At 46.9% G+C, this 17,324-nt stretch overlaps 1 protein-coding gene across 1 annotated transcript in view; it reads right to left on the reverse strand.

The window, feature by feature from the left end:
• Positions 1–17,324, reverse strand: part of LOC138247078 (IgGFc-binding protein-like) — a 289,562-nt gene that overhangs the window by 136,664 nt on the left and 135,574 nt on the right. Inside the window, exon 3 of the mRNA XM_069201823.1 lies at positions 16,064–17,293. Coding sequence (XP_069057924.1) covers positions 16,064–17,293 — 1,230 coding nt within the window. The remainder of the gene's footprint in view (positions 1–16,063; positions 17,294–17,324) is intronic.

Consider the following 17,324-nt stretch of genomic DNA (forward strand, 5'->3'; position numbering starts at 1 on the left):
TGACGGGGACATTTGCCCATTTTCCTTTGCCATAAGACTTTTGCCATTTTTCCAGACACTACAAACCCATACTTTAGAGTTAAATTGTCCTGTCACTTCAAACCATCATCTACCTAATTCTTGTCTGATATCAACTTCTCCTCCATCTGAGGGAAGTAAGTTTGTTTTCTGAGCTATGCTATCTTGAGACTTTGCCTCGTCCTATCTCTGCTGATGGTGAATCGACTCATGTCCTGAGGATGAAGACTGACGCTGTTTGCTGAACTGTTGGATTGGTAACTATCTGATGCAAGATTGTGATTGTCTGTTTGCCTTTTCGTTCTAGGTACCAACTGCTATTTTGATAGAGGCCTTAGTTTAGATACTTTTCTAAATTTGTGTTTACTAAAATGTTTTGCATGAGGCCCAACATGCTAATGCTAATTCGTGGTTAGTTAAGGCGTTTACAAATATCTTATGCAAATAGACAAATGACTGAGTTCTTGCTTTGTTGAATCAATGTACTAATGAGACTCTGCTAAGTTGCTTCATATTAATGATGTGCCTAAATATTGAGCGTATATAACTGATGCATTGATCAAAGTCGTGTTTGCTTACTAATTAGGATTGTTTGCTGTGGTTTATTGTTAAATAAGATTAACAGACATGATGATAGATTGTAACCAATAGGGAAATAAATATCTTAACTTTTGACTAAACTGGTGTGGTTATTCGTGAACTAAGGAGTTATGGTGAGTTCAATGATTAAGTTTTATTAAATGTTTATTGATTAGCGATTGTTATTATTGATTGTTTATTGATTCATTGATTTGTGATATCAAGAAGATAATTTCGTGCTGAGAAGTCCCCAAATGTGGTCAAAAGGTTTGTCGACCTAAATGCGTCTCCTTGTAAGTTTACTTATTAAGGCTTTGACGCGCTAACAGAATCTACCACTAACAAAATATATATAAAGGCAATTATAATGCTAGTCTATGAGAGGAGGAGGCCTCACAGTAGTGGAAACTGAATTTGTGGGTTTTTCGCTACCAGGGCATGTAAAACACATAAGTACATGGCCTGCCTTTTACTTGCATAGCACCCCCCATATGTGTTACCTAGGGCCTACCTTAGGGGTGACTTATACGAAGAAAAAGGGGAGTTTAAAGTTTTTCAAGTAGTTTTAAATGCCAAGTCAAAGTGGCAGTGAAACTTAATACACAGGCCTTGCAATCGCAGGCCTGAGACATGGTTAAGGGGCTACTTCTGTGGGTGGCACAATCAGTGCTGCAGGCCCACTAGTAGCATTAATTGTACAGGCCCGGGCGCAGGTAGTGCATTTTACTAGGGACATACAGGTAAATTAAATATACCAGTTGTGTATGAACCAATGTTACTATGTTTAGGGGAGTGAGCACATGCACTTTATTACTGGTCAGCAGTGGTAAAGTGTGCATAGACCTCAAACCAGCAAAAACAGTGTCAAAAAAATGGAGAGAGGGAGGCAAAAAGTTGGGAGATGACCACCCTAAGGCTGTCAGGTCTAACAATTGGCATATATGATTTACTAGTAAGTCCCTAGTACAGTGCACCAGGTGTACCAAGGGCCTGTAAACAAAATGCTACTAGTGGGCCTGTAGCACTACTTGTGCCACCCACATGAGTAGCCCTGCAAACATGTTTCAGGCCTGCCATTGCAGTGTCTGTTTGTGCAGTTCTAAACTGCCATTTCGACCCCGTTAAGTGCACCCACTTGCCAGGCCCAAACCTTCCCTTTTAGTACATGTAAGTCACTCCTAAAGCAGGCCCAAGGCAGCCCTAAGGGAAGGGTGCAGTGTATTTAAAAAGTAGGACATATACTGGTGTGCTTTACTTGTCCTGATAGTGAAGTAAAGCTAAATTCGATTTTCACTATTGCAAGGCCTGTCTCTCCCATAGGGTAACATAGGAATTGCCTTGGAATATCTTTTAAGTGTAATTCCCCATTGGAAGCAGATAGAGATATGGAGTTTTGGGTCCCTGAACTCACACTTTAAAAATACATCTTTTGGTGAGGTTGGTTTTCGAACAGTGGGTTTGAAAATGCCACTTTTAGAAAGTGGGCATCTTTTTTGAGTAATCATTCTGTGCCTCTGCCTGTATGCTGAATACAAATTTGGGCCAGGATGACAGCTCTGCTGTTTGCACATTCACTCTAGACAGACACACAAAGGTAGCTGAGGTGTGCCCTGCACATCCTGATGGCCCATCACTAAGCTAATGGGTCTTCCTGAGCTAGAGTGGTGGAAGGAGCTGACACTTGCACCTGAATAAGGCTGTGCAGGTCCTCACAAAAAGCAATCCTCAACCCCCTGGAGTGTGCCGGGGGCCAGGGCAGGGAAAGGCGGGGACTTCTCTTTGAAGTTTGCCCACTTCAAAGACAGAAATGGGTATAAGTACTGGACCTCTGACACCACATAGTTCGAATCCTTCTGGATTGAGGAAATTCTGCCAGGAAGAAGAGCTGGATGCTGTGAGAGGGATTGCCATTCTGCTGGTTGCTTTGTTGTGCTGGCCTTCTGCTTGCTGCTTCTGTCCTTGGAGGGAAAGGACTGCACTTGCCTATCTACATCCTGCTCCAAAAGTTTCTCCAAGGGCTTGGACTGAGCTTGCCATCTGTTAAGAAGACTCAGGGACATCAAACCCTTCACCAGCCAGTGCCTGAGCTCTCTTGCTGAGAGTCATGCTCGCCAACTCGTGATAAATCCAGTTCTGGGCCCTTGGGAGTGAGTACTGGTGCAACAAGGAAGAAACTAGTGCATCGGATTCCAGTGTAACTTTGTTACTGGCACCGCTCTCTGACCCCGCACCACTGCCAGCACCGGAGCCGTGGTCCCTGCTGAGTGTACCTACCACGTCCTACAACACAGGCCCAACGCTGCTGCAGCACCTCTGAAGTCACACCACAGCATAAGTCCAGAGTGCAGTGTCATTGACATCCGTGGCACCCGATTCTCACTCCTCTGCAGCACCTGTGGCCTTGTGGTGTGATTAGGATTCCGTGAATTCGATGCTTTACGTCTTGACCTGCTGGAATCATTGACCCAGTATTGTCGTAAGAAGCTGCCGCCTCGCCGCCAATGCCCCATGACATCCCCTGCAACCGTAATGAACCAACTCCTCACCTCCCATACCAAGCAGTAATGAACTGATGACTCACCTCCCTGGTGGCAATAAGGAACCAACACTGCACCAGCTCCAGCAACACCTCACCTCCCCGACTCCGTGCAACGTCTTTGTTTCCTCATCGTTTTCCAAGGTACTGTAACCAGGGCGTACACGACTCAGTGGCCAGTGACATTCCCTCACGTGTGGTGCTAGACCGTTGGAAGCAACTCTGTCAAGACGTTCTGATAGCTTCAGTTGGAGGTATTGTGTTTTTAATTCTATTCTACATTTAATCTTTGACATTTTGTAACTTAATTTACGTATGTTGGATTTTTGTTGTTTTGGTCTTGTTTTACTCAGATAAATATTGGCTATTTTTCTAAACTGATGTGGAGTACTTTTGTGGTATTTTCACTGTGTTACTGTGGGTGTATACAAATACTTTGCGCATTGCCTCTGAGATAATTTTAAATGGTTAAGCCAAGCTACAAAATGGGTGAGCAGGGATTATTTTAACTGTGTGACTCCCTTACCCTTACTAGAGTGATGGTCCCTAACTAGACAGGGTGGAAACCACTGCCAACTAGACCCTATTTGTAACAAGCCCCTTGGAGGCCAAACTATTCATGGGTGCCCTGGGGATGGGAGGGGTCTCCCAGATCTATTGTACTTTAAGTAACAATGCCTCCAGCACATTGGATCACCTCATGACCTGTGAGAGGGCTGGTTGGGGCCCCTGGAGGACGATGACTGGAGTGATGCATTAATGCCCCCTCAGGACATAACAATTTCCTCCAGGCCACGCCTAGTGCAGACCTACTACATTTACTGCGCATACCTCACCCTGGATCATTTGCATCAGAAAGGCTTCCTCTCGAGTCCTTGTAGGAGGCTGGACTGGCTTGTAGTGAGCACCTTGCACCAGGCCCAGTTATCCCTTATTAGTGTATAGGGTGTCTAGCAGCTTAGGCTGATAGATAATGGTAGCTTAGCAGAGCAGCTTAGGCTGAACTAGGAGACGTGTGAAGCTACTACAGTACCACTTAGTGTCATATGCACAATATCATAAGAAAACACAATACACAGTTATACTAAAAATAAAGGTACTTTATTTTTATGACAATATGCCAAAGTATCTTAGAGTGTACCCTCAGTGAGAGGATAGCAAATATACACAAGATATATATACACAATAGCAAAAATATGCAGTATAGTCTTAGAAAACAGTGCAAACAATGTATAGTTACAATAGGATGCAATGGGGAAACATAGGGATAGGGGCAACACAAACCATATACTCCAAAAGTGGAATGCGAACCACGAATGGACCCCAAACCTATGTGACCTTGTAGAGGGTCGCTGGGACTATTAGAAAATAGTGAGAGTTAGAAAAATAACCCTCCCCAAGACCCTGAAAAGTGAGTGCAAAGTGCACTAAAGTTCCCCTAAGGACAAAGAAGTCGTGTTAGAGGAATAATGCAGGAAAGACACAAACCAACAATGCAACAACTGTGGATTTTCAATCTAGGGTACCTGTGGAACAAGGGGACCAAGTCCAAAAGTCACAAACAAGTCGGAGATGGGCATATGCCCAGGAAATGCCAGCTGTGGATGCAAAGAAGCTTCTACTGGACAGAAGAAGCTGAGGTTTCTGCAAGAACGAAAAGGGCTAGAGACTTCCCCTTTGGTGGACGGAACCCTCTCGCCGTGGAGAGTCGTGCAAAAGTGTTTTCCCGCCGAAAGAACACCAACAAGCCTTGCTAGCTGCAAATCGTGCGGTTAGCGTTTTTGGACGCTGCTGTGGCCCTGGAGGGACCAGGAGGTCGCAAATTGGACCAGGAGAGAGAGGGGACGTCGAGCAAGACAAGGAGCCCTCTCAGCAGCAGGTAGCACCCAGAAAAGTGCCAGAAACAGGCACTACGAGGATGCGTGAAACAGTGCTCACCCGAAGTCGCACAAAGGAGTCCCACGTCGCCGGAGACCAACTTAGAAAGTCGTGCAATGCAGGTTAGAGTGGCGTGGACCCAGGCTTGGCTGTGCACAAAGGATTTCCGCCGGAAGTGCACAGGGGCCGGAGTAGCTGCAAAAGTCGCGGTTCCCAGCAATGCAGACCAGCGAGGTGAGGCAAGGACTTACCTCCACCAAACTTGGACTGAAGAGTCACTGGACTGTGGGGGTCACTTGGACAGAGTCGCTGGATTCGAGGGACCTCGCTCGTCGTGCTGAGAGGAGACCCAAGGGACCGGTAATGCAGCTTTTTGGTGCCTGCGGTTGCAGGGGGAAGATTCCGTCGACCCACGGGAGATTTCTTCGGAGCTTCTGGTGCAGAGAGGAGGCAGACTACCCCCACAGCATGCACAAGCAGGAAAACAGTCGAGAAGGCAGCAGGATCAGCGTTACAGAGTTGCAGTAGTCGTCTTTGCTACTATGTTGCAGGTTTGCAGGCTTCCAGCGCGGTCAGAAGTCGATTCCTTGGCAGAAGGTGAAGAGAGAGATGCAGAGGAACTCGGATGAGCTCTTGCATTCGTTATCTAAAGTTTCCCCAGAGACAGAGACCCTAAATAGCCAGAAAAGAGGGTTTGGCTACCTAGGAGAGAGGATAGGCTACTAACACCTGAAGGAGCCTATCAGAAGGAGTCTCTGACGTCACCTGGTGGCACTGGCCACTCAGAGCAGTCCAGTGTGCCAGCAGCACCTCTGTTTCCAAGATGGCAGAGGTCTGGAGCACACTGGAGGAGCTCTGGACACCTCCCAGGGGAGGTGCAGGTCAGGGGAGTGGTCACTCCCCTTTCCTTTGTCCAGTTTCGCGCCAGAGCAGGGCTAAGGGGTCCCCTGAACCGGTGTAGACTGGCTTATGCAGAATTGGGCACATCTGTGCCCAACAAAGCATTTCCAGAGGCTGGGGGAGGCTACTCCTCCCCTGCCTTCACACCATTTTCCAAAGGGAGAGGGTGTAACACCCTCTCTCAGAGGAAGTCCTTTGTTCTGCCATCCTGGGCCAGGCCTGGCTGGACCCCAGGAGGGCAGATGCCTGTCTGAGGGGTTGGCAGCAGCAGCAGCTGCAGTGAAACCCCAGGAAGGGCAGTTTGGCAGTACCAGGGTCTGTGCTACAGACCACTGGGATCATGGGATTGTGCCAACTATGCCAGGGTGGCATAGAGGGGGCAATTCCATGATCATAGACATGTTACATGGCCATATTCGGAGTTACCATTGTGAAGCTACATATAGGTAGTGACCTATATGTAGTGCAAGCGTGTAATGGTGTCCCCGCACTCACAAAGTTCAGGGAATTGGCTCTGAACAATGTGGGGGCACCTTGGCTAGTGCCAGGGTGCCCTCACACTAAGTAACTTTGCACCTAACCTTTACCAGGTAAAGGTTAGACATATAGGTGACTTATAAGTTACTTAAGTGCAGTGTAAAATGGCTGTGAAATAACGTGGACGTTATTTCACTCAGGCTGCAGTGGCAGGCCTGTGTAAGAATTGTCAGAGCTCCCTATAGGTGGCAAAAGAAATGCTGCAGCCCATAGGGATCTCCTGGAACCCCAATACCTTGGGTACCTCAGTACCATATACTAGGGAATTATAAGGGTGTTCCAGTAAGCCAATGTAAATTGGTAAAAATGGTCACTAGCCTGTTAGTGACAATTTGGAAAGAAATGAGAGAGCATAACCACTGAGGTTCTGATTAGCAGAGCCTCAGTGAGACAGTTAGTCACTACACAGGTAACACATTCAGGCACACTTATGAGCACTGGGGCCCTGGGTTACCAGGGTCCCAGTGACACATACAACTAAAACAACATATATACAGTGAAAAATGGGGGTAACATGCCAGGCAAGATGGTACTTTCCTACACAACCCCCCCCCAAACGAAGGACAATAAGACTAGCCATGACCTGATGAGTCTTCATTGTCTAAGTGGAAATATCTGGAGAGTCCATCTGCATTGGAGTGGCTACTCCCAGGTCTATGTTCCACTGTATAGTCCATTCCCTGTAGGGATATGGACCACCTCAACAATTTAGGATTTTCACCTTTCATTTGTTTTAGCCAAAGTAGAGGTTTGTGGTCTGTCTGAACAATGAAGTGAGTGCCAAACAGGTATGGCCTCAACTTCTTCAGAGCCCAGACCACAGCAAAGGCCTCCCTCTCAATGGCAGACCAACGCTTTTCTCTAGGGGTCAACCTCCTACTAATAAAAGCAACAGGTTGATCCTGGCCCTCAGAATTAAGTTGTGATAGGACTGCCCCTACTCCTAATTCAGATGCATCAGTTTGGACATAGAATTTTTTAGAGTAACAAGGGCTTTTCAGGACAGGTGCAGAGCACATGGCCTGCTTCAGCTCCTCAAAAGCTTTCTGACAGTTTGCTGTCCATAATACCTTTTTAGGCATTTTCTTGGATGTGAGGTCATTAAGAGGGGCTGCAATGGAGCCATAGTTCTTAATGAACCTCCTGTAATACCCAGTGAGGCCTAGGAAGGCTCTCACCTGAGTCTGAGTGGTAGGGGGAACCCAATCAATAATTGTTTGGATTTTCCCCTGAAGTGGTGCAATCTGTTCCCCACCAACAAGGTGTCCCAGATAAACCACCTTACCCTGCCCTATCTGGCACTTTGAAGCCTTGATAGTGAGGCCTGCCTTTTGCAGGGCCTCCAAAACTTTCCATAGGTGGACCAGGTGATCATCCCAGCTGGAGCTAAAGACAGCTATATCGTCCAAATATGCTGCACTGAAAGCTTCCAGCCCTTGCAGGACTGTGTTCACTAACCTCTGAAAAGTGGCAGGTGCATTTTTCAAACCAAAAGGCATTACAGTAAACTGGTAATGTCCTCCAATGGTTGAAAATGCAGTCTTAGGTTTAGCATCTTCTGACAATTTGATCTGCCAATACCCTGCAGTCAAGTCAAAAGTGCTTAGATACTTGGCAGATGCCAGTGTATCTATGAGCTCATCTGCCCTGGGTATAGGGTGAGCATCAGTTTTGGTTACCAAGTTGAGACCTCTATAGTCTACACAAAACCGCATTTCCTTCTTTCCATCTTTGGAATGGGGTTTTGGTACCAGTACCACAGGAGAAGCCCATTGACTGTCAGAGTGCTCAACCACTCCTAGTTCTAACATTTTCTGGACCTCTTGCTTTATGCAGTCCCTGACATGGTCAGGCTGCCTATAGATCTTACTTTTGACAGGCAAGCTGTCTCCAGTATCTATAGTGTGCTCACACCAAGAAGTGGTACCTGGCACAGTAGAGAAGAGTTCAGAGAATTGATCTAGGAGATTTATGCAATTGTCTTTCTGCTCAGCAGTAAGACAATCAGCCAAAACTACACCTTCCACCAGAGCATCTTGTTCTGTGGAAGAGAAGAGATCAGGTAGAGGATCACTGTCTTCTTCCTGTCCCTCATCAGTTGCCATGAGCAGGGTGAGATCAGCCCTGTCATAGTAGGGTTTCAGGCGGTTGACATGGAGCACCCTAAGGGGACTCCTGGCAGTGCCTAAGTCAACTAAATAGGTGACTTCTCCCTTCTTTTCAACAATTGTGTGGGGACCACTCCATTTATCTAGAGTGCTCTTGGGGCCACAGGCTCCAAGACCCACACTTTCTGCCCTGGTTGGTACTGAACCAAAACAGCCTTCTGATCATGCCATTGCTTCTGGAGCTCTTGGCTGGCCTGAAGGTTTTTACTGGCCTTTTTCATGTACTCAGCCATTCTTGATCTGAGGCCAAGTACATAATCCACAATATCCTGCTTAGGAGCTTTTAAAGGTTGTTCCCAACCCTCCTTTACAAGTGTGAGTGGACCCCTAACAGGGTGTCCAAAAAGAAGTTCAAAGGGGCTGAAGCCCACTCCTTTCTGGGGTACCTCCCTGTAGGCAAAAAGGAGGCATGGTAGAAGGATATCCCATCTCCTGCGGAGTTTTTCAGGGAGACCCATAATCATGCCTTTGAGAGTTTTATTAAATCTCTCCATCAGTCCATTTGTTTGTGGATAATAGGGTGTTGTGAACTTGTAAGTTACACCACACTCCTTCCACATGGCCTTTAAGTATGCAGACATGAAATTGCTTCCCCTGTCTGATACTACTTCCTTTGGGAAGCCCACCCTGGAAAATATTCCCAGGAGGGCCTTTGCCACTGCAGGTGCTGTAGTGGTCCTTAAAGGAATAGCTTCAGGATATCTTGTGGCATGGTCCACTACCACCAAGATAAATCTATTGCCTGAAGCAGTAGGAGGGTCAAGGGGGCCAACTATGTCAACCCCTACCCTTTCAAAGGGAACCCCAACCACAGGCAGTGGAATAAGGGGTGCCTTTGGGGTGCCACCTGTCTTGCGACTGGCTTGACAGGTTTCACAGGACTTACAAAATTCCTTTGTGTCCTCAGACATTCTAGGCCAATGAAACAGGGGAACAAGCCTGTCCCAAGTTTTCATTTGTCCTAGATGCCCAGCTAGGGGAATGTCATGTGCCAGGGTTAGGAGGAACTTTCTGTACTCCTGAGGAATCACTAATCTCCTGGCAGCTCCAGGTTTAGGATCCCTATGCTCAGTGTACAAGAGGTTGTCCTCCCAGTAAACTCTGTGAGAGTCACTGACATCCCCATTAGCCTGTTTGACAGCTTGCTGTCTGAGACCCTCTAATGTGGGACAGGTTTGCTGTGCCACACTCAGCTCCTCTCTGGCAGGCCCCCCTTCACCCAAAAGCTCAGCAGTGTCTGCTTCCAGCTCCTCTGGTGTAGGTTCTGCACAGGGAGGGAATTCTTCTTCCTCAGAAGTAGAATCCACTGTAGAGGGAGGGATAGTAGGAAGTGGTTTGCTTCTACTAGCCCTAGCTTTAGGGAGCACTTGGTCCATTGTTCCAGGATCCAAGCTTCCCTGTCCTTTTTGCTTTTTGGCCTGAGCCCTTGTCAAAGCAAAAATATGCCCTGGGATGCCCAGCATTGCTGCATGGGCCTCCAACTCCACATCTGACCAAGCTGATGTCTCCAAATCATTCCCTAATAGACAGTCTACAGGTAAATCTGAATCTACCACAACTTTCTTTGGACCAGTAACCCCCCCCCAGTTGAGATTTACAACAGCCATGGGGTGGCTAAGTGTGTTGTTGTGAGCATCGGTTACTTGGTACTGGTGACCAAGTAGGTGTTGTTCAGGGTGGACCAGTTTCTCTATGACCATAGTCACACTGGCACCAGTGTCCCTGTAGGCCTGAACCTCAACACCATTTATTAGGGGTAGCTGCTTGTACTTATCCATATTAAGGGGACAAGCAACTAAGGTGGCTAAATCAATAGCCCCCTCAGAGACTAACACAGCCTCTGTGGCCTCCCTAACAAGGCCAACCCCAACTAAGTTACCAATAGTGAGCCCAGCTACTCCCTTGGATTGGCTATTAGTAGGTTTGCTCCCACCACCACTGCTATTAGTAGGGACACTAGGTGTAGCAGTAGGGGTTGTAGTGGTAGGAGTCTTGGTGCCTTTCTTTGGACAACTGGGATCTGTTGTCCAATGGCCTTTTATTTTACATAAATAGCACCATGGTTTCTGTTCCTTGTTCTGATTAAAAGAGGATTTGGGCCCACCACCCCCACCAGAGTGTTTTTGTGGGCCTGATGACTCATTTTTAGATTTGTCCCCACCCTTGTCAGAAGACTTGCCATCCTTCTTTTTGTTGCCATCTTTGTCACCCCCTGTATGAACTTTTCTGTTCACCCTTGTTCTGACCCATTTGTCTGCCTTCTTTCCCAATTCTTGGGGAGAGGTCAGATCAGAGTCCACCAAGTACTGGTGCAACAAATCAGACACACAATTATTAAGAATATGCTCTCTCAGGATCAAGTTATACAGGCTGTCATAATCAGTAACTTTACTGCTATGTAACCACCCCTCCAAGGCCTTCACTGAATGGTCAATGAAATCAACCCAGTCTTGTGAAGACTCCTTTTTGGTCTCTCTGAACTTAATCCTGTATTGTTCAGTGGTTAAGCCATAACCATCCAGGAGTGCATTCTTAAGAACTTGGAAATTATTAGCATCATTTTCTTTCACAGTAAGGAGCCTATCCCTACCTTTTCCACTAAATGATAGCCATAGGATAGCAGCCCACTGCCTTTGAGGGACATCCTGTACAACACAGGCCCTCTCAAGTGCAGCAAACCACTTGTTAATGTCATCCCCCTCCTTATAAGGGGGAACTATCTTGTGCAGATTCCTGGAATCATGCTCTTTTGCAGGATGACTATGGGGAATACTGCTGCTGCCACCATGGGTTTCTAAACCCAGTTTCTGTCTCTCCTTCTCTACTTCTAAAGTCTGTCTATCCAAATCCAGCTGTTGCTTCTTGAGCTTCAGTCTGGTTTGTTCCACTCTCAATCTATTGAGCTCCCTTTCTAACAATCTGTCATCAGGGTGGGTGGGAGGGACATGCCTTGAAACAGAAGTATGGTGAGAATGGACAGAAGGAGACCTGTCCCTTACAGAGGCCACCCTAACAGCTTGGCTAACAGAAACATCACTACCAGTATGGTGAGAATAAATGCTTTTGCTATGATGTGAGACAACACTATTTGTATGGTGTGGCTCATCATCATTACCAACTATGCTAGACTGTCTAGTAATGGGCAGGCTAGGAAGTTTTTTTCCTGAATCTTTTCCTGGGGGAGTCCCTGGATCAGATTGAGAACCATTAGCTACTTTTTCAACAGATGGGGCACTTCTAGCCTTATCCTGTTCTCTAAGCATGTTAAGTAACAGTTCCAAGGAAGGATTCTTCCCTACACTCAAACCTCTCTCTACACAGAGACTCCTTGCTCCTTTCCAGCTAAGGTGGTCATATGCCAGTTTGGACAGATCAACATTTTGGCCTGTGCCAGACATTTTTAGAGAGAGTTAAAGTGATAGTAAAAGATAAAAAGTTTGTCAGAGCTTTTAGAAAGACAGAGAAAAAAAACTTTTTTAACTTTTTAGAACTTTTTAGAAAGTTAGAAGTACTTTTCAGCACTTAGAAAAGAGTGAAAAGAGGAAATGCAAAACTTTTTGGCTATGTGTATATACACTGACCTTGTTTTGTATATTTTTCTCTTATGAAAAGTACAATGACAAGAGTGGTAAGTAGTCTCAAAGCACTTATCCCACCGCTGCACAACCAATGTAGGAGGCTGGACTGGCTTGTAGTGAGTACCAAGGGGTACTTGCACCTTGCACCAGGCCCAGTTATCCCTTATTAGTGTATAGGGTGTCTAGCAGCTTAGGCTGATAGATAATGGTAGCTTAGCAGAGCAGCTTAGGCTGAACTAGGAGACGTGTGAAGCTACTACAGTACCACTTAGTGTCATATGCACAATATCATAAGAAAACACAATACACAGTTATACTAAAAATAAAGGTACTTTATTTTTATGACAATATGCCAAAGTATCTTAGAGTGTACCCTCAGTGAGAGGATAGCAAATATACACAAGATATATATACACAATAGCAAAAATATGCAGTATAGTCTTAGAAAACAGTGCAAACAATGTATAGTTACAATAGGATGCAATGGGGAAACATAAGGGATAGGGGCAACACAAACCATATACTCCAAAAGTGGAATGCGAACCACGAATGGACCCCAAACCTATGTGACCTTGTAGAGGGTCGCTGGGACTATTAGAAAATAGTGAGAGTTAGAAAAATAACCCTCCCCAATACCCTGAAAAGTGAGTGCAAAGTGCACTAAAGTTCCCCTAAGGACAAAGAAGTCGTGTTAGAGGAATAATGCAGGAAAGACACAAACCAACAATGCAACAACTGTGGATTTCCAATCTAGGGTACCTGTGGAACAAGGGGACCAAGTCCAAAAGTCACAAGCAAGTCAGAGATGGGCATATGCCCAGGAAATGCCAGCTGTGGATGCAAAGAAGCTTCTACTGGACAGAAGAAGCTGAGGTTTCTGCAGGAACGAAAAGGGCTAGAGACTTTCCCTTTGGTGGACGGATCCCACTTGCCGTGGAGAATTGTGCAGAAGTATTTTCCCGCCGAAAGAACGCCAACAAGCCTTGCTAGCTGCAAATCATGCGGTTAGCGTTTTTGGACGCTGCTGTGGCCCTGGAGAGACCAGGAGGTCGCAAATTGGACCAGGAGAGAGAGGGGACGTCGAGCAAGACAAGGAGCCCTCTCAGCAGCAGGTAGCACCCAGAGAAGTGCCAGAAACAGGCACTACGAGGATGCGTGAAACGGTGCTCACCCGAAGTCGCACAAAGGAGTCCCACGTCGCCGGAGACCAACTTAGAAAGTCGTGCAATGCAGGTTAGAGTGCCGTGGACCCAGGCTTGGCTGTGCACAAAGGATTTCCGCCGGAAGTGCACAGGGGCCGGAGTAGCTGCAAAAGTCGCGGTTCCCAGCAATGCAGCCCAGCGAGGTGAGGCAAGGACTTACCTCCACCAAACTTGGACTGAAGAGTCACTGGACTGTGGGGGTCACTTGGACAGAGTCGCTGGATTCGAGGGACCTTGCTCGTCGTGCTGAGAGGAGACCCAAGGGACCGGTAATGCAGCTTTTTGGTGCCTGCGGTTGCAGGGGGAAGATTCCGTCGACCCACGGGAGATTTCTTTGGAGCTTCTGGTGCAGAGAGGAGGCAGACTACCCCCACAGCACACACAAGCAGGAAAACAGTTGAGAAGACGGCAGGATCAGCGTTACAGAGTTGCAGTAGTCGTCTTTGCTACTATGTTGCAGGTTTGCAGGCTTCCAGCGCGGTCAGCAGTCGATTCCTTGGCAGAAGGTGAAGAGAGAGATGCAGAGGAACTCGGATGAGCTCTTGCATTCGTTATCTAAAGTTTCCCCAGAGACAGAGACCCTAAATAGCCAGAAAAGAGGGTTTGGCTACCTAGGAGAGAGGATAGGCTACTAACACCTGAAGGAGCCTATCAGAAGGAGTCTCTGACGTCACCTGGTGGCACTGGCCACTCAGAGCAGTCCAGTGTGCCAGCAGCACCTCTGCTTCCAAGATGGCAGAGGTCTGGAGCACACTGGAGGAGCTCTGGACACCTCCCAGGGGAGGTGCAGGTCAGGGGAGTGGTCACTCCCCTTTCCTTTGTCCAGTTTCGCGCCAGAGCAGGGCTAAGGGGTCCCCTGAACCGGTGTAGACTGGCTTATGCAGAATTGGGCACATCTGTGCCCAACAAAACATTTCCAGAGGCTGGGGGAGGCTACTCCTCCCCTGCCTTCACACCATTTTCCAAAGGGAGAGGGTGTAACACCCTCTCTCAGAGGAAGTCCTTTGTTCTGCCATCCTGGGCCAGGCCTGGCTGGACCCCAGGAGGGCAGATGCCTGTCTGAGGGGTTGGCAGCAGCAGCAGCTGCAGTGAAACCCCAGGAAGGGCAGTTTGGCAGTACCAGGGTCTGTGCTACAGACCACTGGGATCATGGGATTGTGCCAACTATGCCAGGGTGGCATAGAGGGGGCAATTCCATGATCATAGACATGTTACATGGCCATATTCGGAGTTACCATTGTGAAGCTACATATAGGTAGTGACCTATATGTAGTGCACGCGTGTAATGGTGTCCCCGCACTCACAAAGTTCAGGGAATTGGCTCTGAACAATGTGGGGGCACCTTGGCTAGTGCCAGGGTGCCCTCACACTAAGTAACTTTGCACCTAACCTTTACCAGGTAAAGGTTAGACATATAGGTGACTTATAAGTTACTTAAGTGCAGTGTAAAATGGCTGTGAAATAACGTGGACGTTATTTCACTCAGGCTGCAGTGGCAGGCCTGTGTAAGAATTGTCAGAGCTCCCTATGGGTGGCAAAAGAAATGCTGCAGCCCATAGGGATCTCCTGGAACCCCAATACCCTGGGTACCTCAGTACCATATACTAGGGAATTATAAGGGTGTTCCAGTAAGCCAATGTAAATTGGTAAAAATGGTCACTAGCCTGTTAGTGACAATTTGGAAAGAAATGAGAGAGCATAACCACTGAGGTTCTGATTAGCAGAGCCTCAGTGAGACAGTTAGTCACTACACAGGTAACACATTCAGGCACACTTATGAGCACTGGAGCCCTGGGTTACCAGGGTCCCAGTGACACATACAACTAAAACAACATATATACAGTGAAAAATGGGGGTAACATGCCAGGCAAGATGGTACTTTCCTACAGTCCTGCCTGTCCCAAATGTCCTAACATTCCTGCTGACTTTTGCTACATGGTTGGTTATACTCGATGATTCAGACCTCCTGTATTGACATTGTGAGAGAGCTGTCTGAGGTGCTGGGATGGGAGCTACCCCTTTCAGCACTGGGGATGCTGTTGGGGGTCTTGGATGGAGTGGGGGGATCCCAGGCAGACTGGGCCTTCACAGGGACAGCTTTCATGGTGCCAAAACAGAGCCCGCTGGAAGAATCATGTGCCCCACACTGTTGCAATGGTGGCGCGGGATAGACTGGTGTGCGCAACAAGAAAAACCAGTGTATGAGGCCAGAGGATGCCCCTCTAAGCATGACCGGATTTGGGGAAAATCAGGGGGAAGCCTGGAAAAGAATTCACTTACATGATGCCATTGTGAAATGCTTTTTCACTGAAAATCCATGTTTTGATGCAGTACATGTCTATTACTTAGAGTCATCTCTAACCTGTGTCCTTCAAGTGACTGCACATGAGTGTGTTTTTTCATATTAAATATCAGTAAAGCTTCTTTATCAAAAAAAGGTGGGCCTTTGCCTTTGCAATTACACAATAACAACAAAACAAACACATAATGGAACTCAATGCGGCAACCATTATAGAACACAGCACAAACTTAACCACAAACAACACAATAACAAAACAACTAGGCAAAAATCATCACAGCAGCACAGCACAAGGTACCATACAAAAAACACAATACCACAAGCTCCAACACAAAACATAGAAGAAAGAAAAAAAGGCACTGACTTACCTTCAATACAGGATGCTTGACTGCCGTATGCCTCAAGGGTAGCAACTCCCACACTCATCAGCCCAAAAGGTTCTGAGGGGTGCTCCACCAGGTGTGATGTTAGACTGTCGCTAAACTTATATTCTGCATAGGAGTACCCCGTGCCTGTGAACGGCACCCATTTCAAATTTCTGATCGGGATTTTGTCAAAAGTGAGGGCAGCAGTGCTGGTGGTCCTGATGACTATCATGGCATAGTTGGTGAATCCTCTCTGCCCGTAGATCCGATATGATTTGCAGTAGTTGGTCACACTAGGGATATTCATCAGAAAGGTGTCGTAGGGCAGCTTCTGACTGGTCATGCTTCCAGTGCCAAAGAACATTACTTCTATGCCTTTGTTCGATTCGATTTTCAATGGATTGTTTTTATTGTCAATTTTTAAGACCTGACCAGCTTGCAAATTTGATGTGCGTGTATCTATTCCCTGTTGATAGTTTACTTGTGTTGCTGTGTGAGCCACAATGTAGATTAAGTCGCCTCTTGATTGGAGGGACAGTGGTTGAACGATGAACTTGGTACCCCAGCTGTTCACGGGTAGGAGTTGCTCATTAACATGGTCACACTTGGTGTACTTCCAGGTACAGCTGTGCCCTGTGATCACTGCCACAGGTCTTGTGGAGGTGATCCGGGTACCTGATAAATCATCTTTGCTTTGCAACTGGACAGCCTCCAATTCTTTAAGCATGATTGTAAGCCTTGTGTTGGGCTTATATGTCTTCCGCTCAAATGTAATCGCACCCGTTAAACGGATGTTGATTGAGGTTGGTTCCATTGATAAAACAAGAAATTCCTTGACGGAATCCACGGGTCCCATCGCAGGGGTGACTATGATGTAGTCTGTGCCTAGACTTCTGTCTGGATAAACAATGGTGGTGTCAGAAGTTCTCAGTTTCTGGCTGAAGGCATGAACGGTGACATCTTTGCTGGTCTTGATCTTCACCACCATGTCAGACCTCCTCGTGCCAATAATCTCAAGATTTCTTGGAAGATCTAGAGACACAGTAATGTCTTTTTGCAGGATGAAACTTCTTGTGAACAAATTACAGACTGAGACGGTCACATTGGTATTGGGCTCGGAGGCGGTGATGCGCAGTTCATAGTGCATCAGCGGCAGGGTTGACTGGTAATTCTGCATCAGAGCACTCACAAAGAGTTGCCCTTTGGAACTGGCTGTAGCAGATGCAAATCGAGCTGGAAAAGAAAGAAAGCATAGAAATGTCTG

The sequence above is a fragment of the Pleurodeles waltl genome, chromosome 7 (genome assembly GCF_031143425.1).
Source record: "Pleurodeles waltl isolate 20211129_DDA chromosome 7, aPleWal1.hap1.20221129, whole genome shotgun sequence".
In the NCBI taxonomy this organism is placed as follows: Eukaryota; Metazoa; Chordata; class Amphibia; order Caudata; family Salamandridae; genus Pleurodeles; species Pleurodeles waltl.